At 42.0% G+C, this 10,637-nt stretch overlaps 1 protein-coding gene across 1 annotated transcript; it reads right to left on the bottom strand.

Moving 5' to 3' along the window:
- Nucleotides 1-8,132: 8,132 nt before the first annotated feature.
- Nucleotides 8,133-10,084, bottom strand: LOC141197268 (vomeronasal type-2 receptor 26-like). Its single transcript, XM_073662655.1, has 2 exons — nucleotides 10,024-10,084; nucleotides 8,133-9,034 (listed from the first exon to the last, which is right to left on the bottom strand). Exons 1-2 carry the CDS (start codon nucleotides 10,082-10,084, stop codon nucleotides 8,133-8,135), a joined length of 963 nt encoding a protein of 320 aa, XP_073518756.1.
- Between the last annotated feature and the right edge of the window lie 553 nt (nucleotides 10,085-10,637).

The raw sequence follows: 10,637 nt of genomic DNA, 5'->3' as shown, positions 1-10,637 counted from the left end.
ACCTTTTCTTTTGGTTTGACCTATCACATCTTGGGAGGAGCAATTTATACTCTCCTGGCACATGCAGTCTTTGCTGGCTATATTCCAAGTTAGATGGATGTTTGGAGTCCCAGCTCCCCAGTGAAGGATTATCTTGCTGAGGATTTCTCTATTGCTTCTCCTGCAGTTTGTTTGCATATTCCCCTTCTCAGCACTCTTCCCATTTTGTTACATTCAGGGTCTGGGGTTTTTCACTTATACCAAAGTTCTTTTTGGGTTCCTATCTTTTTTTTTCCTTCTGTCTTTCATGTATGACTATGTGAACATGTCCTTAGCACTGTGTCTCACCCTCTGTCTCTGTGCACTATGTTCTATTGTTGTTGTTTTGGTTTACACTCTGTGTATAGTTGAGGGTGCAGTTAAGGACATTCAAGGTCAGCCAACATTGAGTGGTGGTGCTATTGCGTAATTTTAGGGTGCCAACCTCCTCAGTCATGCAGGGACAAATCAGGGTCAGGTTAGGGATTTGCCTAGTCTGTATATGAAACTGTGGTGTGCAGGTTATATCTCCCCTGATTTCTTTATTCCCATGTGAGTGTTAGGGCTCAGTCATAACATGTGTATTTATTTGGTCACTAAATCCCAATACATCCACTATTGAGGAGGACTTTCTTTCAGTGAATATCTTAACAGAAACAATTTGAACCTACATTTTACGGGATATAAACTCACCAATTCCGCACTTTTTTTGTATCTCATGTTAAAGGGTGATGGAACACAAGACACTATTCACACTGCCTGATACAGAAAACTGGTTTCAGTTAACTCTATTCTTCATATTGGGGGCTGTCACCCACCCTACGTCATAAATACCTGATAGAGTTTGTCAGGGCACGTTGAGCGTGCAATACTGATTTGGAATTTGATTCAGAATGCACTAGGATCAAAAAACGAGTATCCAAACGCGGATGTTAAAAGGGATCCCTAAACAGGGCACAAGCACTTACTGCCGCCAAAACATATAAGATATTAGTTGATATCACTAATAAACCATCCTATCAGTTAGACCAAGCTACCTTCTCTACACCATATCGTGTGACAAAGAGAACCACTGACTGTTAGTTCCAAATATCAATCAGACAATAATTGGAAAGAATAAAAAAACTTTATTTAATACATGGTTAAGGTGGCAGTACATGCACAAGAGGGGCCGCACTAAGATGTAAAATGTAATGAACAGAATAATAACAACAACAAGTAAAAGACCACAAAAGAAGTTATGTGCATGGATGGTACTTGAAGTATAACATATGGTATCCTAAATAATTAATAAAGCACCATGTGCCTTCAAGGAATCACATAGGCAAAATTTTGTATATTATCTGTGCGATGTGCACATAGACAGTGCCTAGGATATATTGTATACTGTCAATCATGTATAAATAATAAACCACCATGTGCAAACACAGTATCGCATAGGCTCAACATACATGCAATGCATATTAGAATGGTTGAAAGTGAAAATCATGTAACGTATTGCATGTACATTAAGGGATGCACTGTCACCAGACTGAATGGGCACATAGATGTATGCCCAATGGTGGTATGTCAATGCCACCCCTATTATGTATGTATATATGGCTATATATAGTGCCCTCACAGGAAAAAAGAGGGGAGGGAGGGGGGAGAAGAAAGGAAGGGTATGAATCATGTGAAATCAAAGTGATCCTATGATAGTATAAGAAAGGGCCAAATAGGATAGGGAGGCAAGGCAATATGATTGAATAACTGAGCACAGTGGTCCTGGAGATAAGTGCGATGCAGCCCCGATGCGCGTTTTGGACGAGAGTCCTTCGTCAGGGGGTGGACTACCGTAATATTGTTACATTATTATGTAAATACCTATGTTAAACCAAGATTAAAAATTGTACAAAATTCTTTTGCAGATTTATGTGCAAAACTACTACTTTTGCAAGTCATGATAATAAAAGATTATATATTAAATCATATAGTAATTGCAACAGCACAAATGTTGTCTATATGGCAACATGTCTATCTTGCCATAAATATTATATAGGGTGCACTACATGTACATTATAAAATAGATTATTGGAACATATTACTGCGGCATCACCAGGTTCAATACAAACTGGACGTTCTTCATCCAGTTTATCCAAACATTTTTTGGACATTAATCCAGGTAATATGTTTTCTTTAACAGCTATTGGGATTGAACGTGTGAATAAGCCCAAGATTGGAGGTGACTGAGCTAAATTACTACTTGCATGTGAAGCATACTGGATTATTACATTCAATGCCTGTACCCCCCTGGTATTAAATTATCGCACATATCTAATGTATTTATATTCGTTTTTTCTAATGTTTAAATATGTATAATATTATGTCTATTAAAAGTGATTCAGATGTATGTAATACTATTAAGGGTTAACATTGCGGGTTGCAATCAACAGATGCAATTTAATTAATTAGGTAGATGAACTTTGTCTTCTGGATCTATATAATCATGCCAATCATGTGTTTGGAATCATATGGATTTAATATGTCTATGACTAAAGACTACGAACAGCAATTTAAACTAATTTTGGTTTGTGGTGCCGGATTACGTAGCTTCTTCCATTTTTATGTATTTTGGTCCCATTTTACCTTGAAGATCTGAGATTGTGGGTTTTAATAATCACCTAGGCAGGTTAACGATGCAACAATATTTAATTCCTTAGATACATGGTAATACAGCAATTCCAGGTAAATGTCCAAAATACAATTGTTCCAGTCCACAAGATCCCCTCCCCCGGGGCTGTAGTTCCACTGCCTTTGTGCCAGGCGATACTCACTGTCCCCCAACTTTATAGTCTGTAGTCACAGTCCACAATCCTCCATATGACAGATAAAACAATAGAAGCACAAGTATCCATTAGCAACAGTCCTTTAAGAAAGTTTATCAAATCCAGACAACAGATCACACAACTGTAGCACATTTATCCTGCCCAGTCGGCAGCCGACCTCTAATCCATAAACCATCAATCCATCAATGGTCCAGGTCCTCAGTCTAGATCCTATCCCTTCGACAACATTCCACCAACTCCTCAATAAACATGTGGCTTCTTTTCTCCTTCACTGGGATCAGCCCCCTGAATGGGAAGAACTGCTTTCACCCACCCCCCCAAAAGCTAAGTGTGCATTAGTGGAGGTATTTTTCTCAGGTCGATCTCATCACCTGGGTCTGAATGTGAGATTCCCTGTGGTGACGGCTCAGCCGACTCTACTTTCAACACTCACACAATGGGCCTAGTCGCTGTTTGAACAATTGTTAGAGGCTCCTGATATACTAATGAGATTACTGGAATGCTGGACACTTTACAAGTGAAATTAGTGCACATACTGACGAGCAAGCAGAACATTAATAAAACACAGCAAGAAATCACTAAAAAAACACAATAATAATATAGACGGGAATGGAGCTCCATGCTGGAAAAGTCTCCTAGTCTTTAGTTAGTGGGCAGCTCCTCACATTTACCATTACATCTAAGACATTAGGTGATGCCTAATATTTAATTTCTGATATCATTTTAAAAGGGATTTACTGACTGGGTATAAAAAATCTGTCTGTTCTTGTAATAAATCCCCAAAGCACCCTGTTAGATTTAATTTTTTAACACCCCTTCAGCTATCATTGTGGTTTGTTTTTGTTTACATCCTGTCAGGACTCGAACCCTGTAACTCTTGTGAACCAGGCAGAAGCTTGTCCACTTTTAGCTCTCTGGACAGTTCCTTGCTAATCCAGATATCAGTACATGTTTTTTGGATCAGCTCCACCCTGTGCATTCTTGATATGCTCATCCTATGATTAGACACCTTGCCTTGTGTCCTGCATTGAGAGATTATTGTGCCTCCAGACTTTAATCAAGGTCTTGCTACCCACTACTGCTCCATCCATACTGCCACTCCTGTGTACCGGCTCCTGGCTTCCCTTGACTACACTACCTGCCTATGCAGACCAAGATCCTTACACATCCTGAACTGTCTGCCAGCTGTCCCTCTGTGCCTCTAGACCAGGGATGGGGAACCTCAGGCTTGCTAGCCATTTACAGCCTGAAATGACCGTTACTGGCCCGCAGAATGACAAGGAAGCTGTGTTTTGATGGCTAGCCTTTTCTTCTTGCTCTGTGAGCACACGCAGCATTGACTACTGCATGCTGGGGCTCGTGCAATGAAAGATTATGTTTTGACACCAGTGCCAGTGTCAAGACTAACTTTGTGGGCGGAATTAGTGCACAATTTGTACGGCCCCCCGAAGGATGACTTAAATAGCTAAATGGCCCTAGGCAGAAAGAAGGTTCCCTACTCCTGCTCTAGACTATATATACCAAGAAGCTGAGCTGTATCTGTCCCACAACTCCCTCACTTTAACCCTCAGTGCCCACTCACTACTCCTGCAAATCACCATCTTGAGACTACTATGCAGTCTCAAGATGGATAAATCGCTAGTATACTTTGCGTTAGCAATGAATTATATAATATGGTCATTTACTGTAATATAATAATACACAGCGATCCTCTCTGTGGACAAAGTCACAAGCTGATAAGATTAAGCTATAACTGTAGAAAAACAAATGGACCGCACATCCAAAAATCACACATCTATCTAATGCCGCTAGGCAAAAATTTACAAAACTGAACATGAGGTTCTTAATCTAACATTATGATCAGACTGTATGTAGCCCACTACCACATCACGGTGACCTTCTCAGTGGATTCCTAACCTAAGAGGTGCGGCGGCATGTGCTGACCACCACCGCCTCAGTGACAGCACACCAGCAGGGGAAGCAAATTGGTGTCCTACATCACCCATGCTGCAAAGCAAAGCCGCTGGCTTCAAGTCACGCCACCCTACAGGCACATCATCACAACAGCAATGGCCGCCACTAGTGGTAGTGGGCTCCTGGCGTTAGATCAATGTATGATTTTTGGATGTGCGGGCCAGCTGGAGGTCACATTGCCATGTATGACAGCTAAGGGACAGTGCAGAATTTTAACAGGAAGTATGTTAGGGAGTGTTATAATTTCTGATTTACAATGCAATAATAATCTGTGTGCCCGTGGTTACCTCTTACAGCTACATTTTATCATCCAATCATTACTGTAATACACAGAATTTGCGCAGTTCTACTTAATCTCACTTTACACACAGTAAAGACCTTTGGTCAACTGAGTTCAGTTCAGGAGAATTGTGCCTGAGTGTGCACTGAGCTCAGCAAATACAAGAAGCGTCAGATTCTCAAAGTTCTGGTGATTCAGGTGCTTCAATAATCTCATCTCCGAACCTACTGCAAAACGGCCGGACAGAGGTTGTTTCATGACCAATATTAATATTTAGGAAATGTTAGCTTTCGTCACTATACATGTAGGCAACCAAAGAATTATTATTATTTTTCCACTAATCTATCTGTATGTGGGCTTTGTTTTGCAGGATGACTTATACTTTTCAACATCACCAATTTAGAGTACAGATATTCTAAAGTTTATTGCTATTTTATTTCATTTTTTTGAGGGAACTGCCAAAAAGACACCAAATACAAGCTATAAGATTAGGCTTTATTTAGCTTTAACTTCACTTTATTTTTCTGAATTTAACATTTTAATATTTTATACTTTGTGATACATATGCAAGTGAAATAAAATAAAAGATAGGTGTCTACTAGGCTATGCCTAAGACTTAGTCTATTAGACAGCTGCAGGTGACAGTCAAAAATTAAGGAAAAAAAATAGTTAATTAATAGTGATGAGCGAGTATGTTTTGTTAACCCTTTCGCAGAGTATACTCGGGCGAGCACCGAGTATTTACAGCTGCTCGGTGTTATGTTTGAATCGCTCCCGTGTGCATGATTTGTGACTGTTTGACAGCTTTAATACATGTGAGGATTGTCTATTTCTTACACATTCCTCACATGTATTAAAGCTGTCAAACAGTTGAAAATCATGCACACGGGAGCGATTCAAACATAACACCGAGCAGCTGTAAATACTCGGTGCTCGCCCGAGCATACTCGCTCATCACTATTAATTAATTCTACGTTTTAGAAACATTTTAAAGATTGCATACTGTGAAATTATTACTAAAAAATTTACTCATCTGCACTTTATTACAGAAGAATGAAGTAAAAAAAATAATGACATTACAAATTAGTACATCCAGTTTTTGATATTCCTCATTTCCTAGTTTGATTATGTAATTCCAATTTTTCCCTAAACAAAAAACAAGTAGACCGTGTCTAGATGGCGATGACGTATCAAGTAGAAGTTATTTTGCCAAACGCATAGCAGCTACGTTTCCACCAATATGGCCCTTACTTAAATAAGGAGGCAACAAATGTTGTACCTGCTGGTTCAGTGAGTAAAATGGATCATTCCAGACATTGTACCAAAGGAGAAAGAACTTTGATTAAGAAGTTGATTGGAGAAAGGGGAAAACATACAGTTTAAAGGAGTGCGGAAAATAATTGGCTGCTCAGCTAAAAAGATTTACAGTTCACCAAAAAAACATTGACTAGAAATAAAGAGAATTGGCGGGACGTTCTATGGACAGATGAGAGCAGGATTGTTGTTATTGGGTCTTAAGGCTGCAGAAAGTGTGTGAGACGAGCCATAAACACTGGATTCAGGCCACAGTCACTGTGAAGACTGTAAAACATGGAGGTGCGAGAAGAATAGTGTGGGGATGTTCTCATGCTATGGAGTTGGGCCCATTTATCACAGACCAGGCACCATGGACCAGTGTGAATATATTACAATACTGGAAGAGGTCATGTTATCTTATGCTGAATAAGTAATGCCCAGGAAATGGGGACAATGACTCCAAATACCAGCAAGCGGGCCACATCCTGGCCCCAGATCAACATGATTGATGAAGAGGCCGCCCGATCCTCAGACCTCAGTCCGATGGAGAATTTGTGGAGTGACAGCATAAAATGCAAAACACCTGTGGAATGTAGTAGTCAGCGTGGGCTGGATATCTGTCCGCAGGGGTCCGATGTTATATGACTCCACGGCCATGCCGCATGCCGATATCAGAAATAAAGATCATATAATGAAATATTAGATCAGTGATTAAAGGGGTTGTCCACTACTTTTTGATTGATTGCCCTTTATGTAAGATAGGGCATCAATGTATGATCGGTTGGGGTCCTGCACCTGGCACTCCTGCTGAACAGGTGTTATTGGTGCCGGCGGTGGCTTCCGCCAGCCGGAAGTGCTTAACTGCGGAGCTTGGTCATCCGTCTGTAGTGGCCGCCGCGGTATACTGCACATCCGCCTCCCATTGAATTGAATAGCTGCTGCCAGCACTGATAACAGCTGATAGGCGGGGGTGCTGGGGGCGGGACCCCGGCCGATCATACATTGATACCCTATTCTATGGATAGGGCATCAATCAAAAGGTAATGGACAACTCCTTTAACAGAGAAGCAAAGTCTGGTAACAAATCTCAGCTTATCCTGGAAATAATCGCATTTGTAAATGACGATGTTGTCAAGGACATTATCTGAGCAGATGATTATACCTTTTTCTTCGTTTTCTGTTTAAAAATTAATATTTTGTTCCTAATTTCATTTGGAGTTGAATGTGCAGCTTCTGGCGCTTCTGTGTCTATGGAGATAAATGCGATTATGAGGATTCAGCTTTTTCTCACTTGGTGTACCACACAGCTATTATTTTGCACATAACTGTTTATATTTTTTATTATATTTATTTTTATGTGATACCAATATAAAATGAAAAGTTCATGTCATTAACAGTGTTCTTTATATATACCCCAACATATCAGACTCTCGCCTACCATGGAAGCCTTCAAAAGAAACCTGAAGACCTACCTCTTCCAACAAGCCTACAACCTGCAGTAACCACCGCCCCACCACATTACTGCATGACCTCCTCTACCCCCATCTACTGTATCCTCACCCATCCCTTGTAGACTGTGAGCCCTCGCGAGCAGGGTCCTCGCTCCTCCTGTACCAGTCGCTGACTCGTTTAGTTAAGATTATGTAAATGTTTTTGCTATGTATATCCCTATCACATGTAAAGCGCCATGGAATAAATGGCGCTATAATAATAAATAATAAGAATAATTATTACATGAATTAATGTTTCTCCAGGAATTGTCTTCTACTGTTCATCTCCGGCCTCATGATAATATTGTAGCATTTGGGGAAGAATATGCAGCCCAATATCCCAATCTGGGAGGCCAATATAGAGAATATCTGTACCATGACCATGTTCTTCCCCTTACTGCTCAGATACGCTGGGATAGCACAGATCCAGACACTGCAGAAGACCAGCATGCTGAAGGTGATGTACTTGGCCTCATTATAGATATCAGGTAATGTCCTCACCATGAAAGCCAGAACAAAGCTCACAGCTGCTAGAAACCCCATATAACCCAACATGAAATAATAAGCCACAACAGAGCCTTCATTACATTGAATGATGATCTTTCCTGGATAAGTGTCCATGTCCATCTCCTGAAATGGAGGAGAAACGGACAACCAAATAACGCCATTCAGAAACTGAATAAAAGAGCAGATCAGGACTACAGAATTGGGCAGTGTCACCCCCATCCATCTCCTCCAGGAGCTTCCAGGTCTGGTGGCTTTGAAAGCGATGGAAACCATGATGGACTTGGCCAGGATGGAAGACACCGCAACAGTGAAGGTGACTCCAATGGAGATTTGTCGTACCATGCAGGTTGTGTCATTGGGGCGACCAATGAACAGGAACACACAAAATAAACTCATCTTGAGGGACAGAAGAAGAATGAAGCTGATGTTCCGATTATTGGCTTTTACTATAGGAGTGTCTGAGAAGAAAATGAAAATCCCTATTACAAGGAGGGTTATGATAAGAAAAAGTCCAGACATGGAGGAGAAAACTGCTGCCATTACATCCTGCTCATATGATAGAAACTCCATTATTTTTGGAATACATGCGTCTTTAGCTTCATTTGACCATTTCTCATCAGGACATTTGTGGCAGATTTCACTATCTGGAAATAATATAAGAAAATTACTTATAATATATGATTACAGAGCTGTGAAGAAATGGCACCAGAGGGACCCTGCAGAATCCCACCACTGCCAACATTGTGAAGAAATGGCTCCAGAGGGCCCCCGCAGAATCCCACTGTTGCCACCACTTGTGATGGATCCACACCCAGCCACCCGCCTGACGTCACAATTACATCAGATGAAACACGTGGTACGGATCTGCCCTTTGCATCAATGTGACGTTCCAAACTCCTTCGAGGATGCGCAAGGTCAGATTGGTACAGTACTGCACAGACACCCCCTGTCCACACGGGTACAGGAAGGCACCAGGGAGTGAGAAAAGGTGGCCCACTCAATCACTGACGTGACACTACTCTCGCTCACACTCCTGACAAGCTGAGAGGCTCCCTCACTAGCTACAATGAAGCAGAGCCTGGTCGGCCTGGGAAAGATGCCATCAGTTTTTATTAGATATAACGGACTTATATCGGGCTAGAAACCCGCCTGGTAGCATGTTCATGGGCCAAACAACGGACGTCAGAGTTCGTGGATCGAGATAAAAGAACAGCGCAGGTTAAATTATATATTTAATCGCCTTAAGGGCACATAGACTAGCACTATATACATAAGGGTTATACATACAGAATGGTCAGAGTTGCAAGCACAATAGTATGGGTCCGTAAGATTTAAAGCAGTTATTATGAGTCAATTACCAGTTAGATGGGCAACCTGGCTTTCTGGGGAAGGGCTGCCACATGGGAGGCTTACGGGGCCCTCTCTCTCTGTTTCAGGACTTTTCCCACATGACTTGACGTCACAACTTCCCCAGGAAAAAGACACTGGGCTCTGGCAGCAGGGACTGTTAAGGGCTCTGGCAGCAGGGACTGTTAAACTCTCTGGGTCACTCCCACTACCGCCCCCTGGTTGAGTCCAAGTCTCCACCCCCAGTCTAAACTCCCAAAAACTACAATGGGCTACATATCCTTACTGAACGCTCCTAGGGAGCCGGTTCTGGTGTCATCGGATCCAGCCGAGCCCCAGCTATGCATGGTTACCAAACACTGGGGTCCTAGGGGCCCCCGCCAGGCTTTGCTGGGTATCTCCCTTTTCCTTAAGCACAGGATGGTGTTTAAAGCTAGGGTGACATTCCCCATTCTTTTGGGGTTCCAAAAATCTATTTTGTGTATTCCTGGGATGTATCGTATGCCCATAACTCGGTTTTGAATTATAGTGTCGTACACAAAGAAACACATAGACCGGGGGAGGGGCCGTCCTGTGCCACTCACAGCTGCTGGAAGGACAGTCACTCCCTGCCTCTAGGCCCCCTCCCTTGCAGCTGCAGTGTCTCAGATTTGCATATGTAGACCTCTATAACCCCCACCAAACAGTGCACAGTGATTTACAGGGGATTATCTTGAATTTTCTTCACAAGCGCCCTGCAGGACATTATTGTCATGGTTCCACCCATCAGTGTGTCTGGGATGCAGTTACTGACAGCTCAGCCTTGCAATCTGGTGCAGGGGCATGCTGAAGCAGTCAGTACTAGAGATGAGCGTTGTTCTACTCGAACTGTTCGCCAATCTCAAATTCGAGCTGTTTTGG

The sequence above is a fragment of the Phyllobates terribilis genome, unplaced genomic scaffold (genome assembly GCF_046119375.1).
Source record: "Phyllobates terribilis strain yellow unplaced genomic scaffold, ASM4611937v1 Scaffold_82__1_contigs__length_6685932, whole genome shotgun sequence".
Taxonomy (NCBI): Eukaryota; Metazoa; Chordata; class Amphibia; order Anura; family Dendrobatidae; genus Phyllobates; species Phyllobates terribilis.
Note: the sequence above shows the minus strand (reverse complement) of the source record. Positions and strands in the feature narration are given on the sequence as shown.

What these genes read in the sequence shown, in the direction of transcription:
- LOC141197268 (XM_073662655.1), bottom strand. Translation starts at nt 10,084, where the DNA reads ATGCATAGCTGGGGCTCGGCTGGATCCGATGACACCAGAACCGGCTCC. An exon ending in CGGCTCCCTAGGAGCGTTCA is followed by an intron (nt 9,035 to 10,023) that starts GTAAGGATATGT and finishes TATTATTTCCAG; the next exon opens with ATAGTGAAATCTGCCACAAA.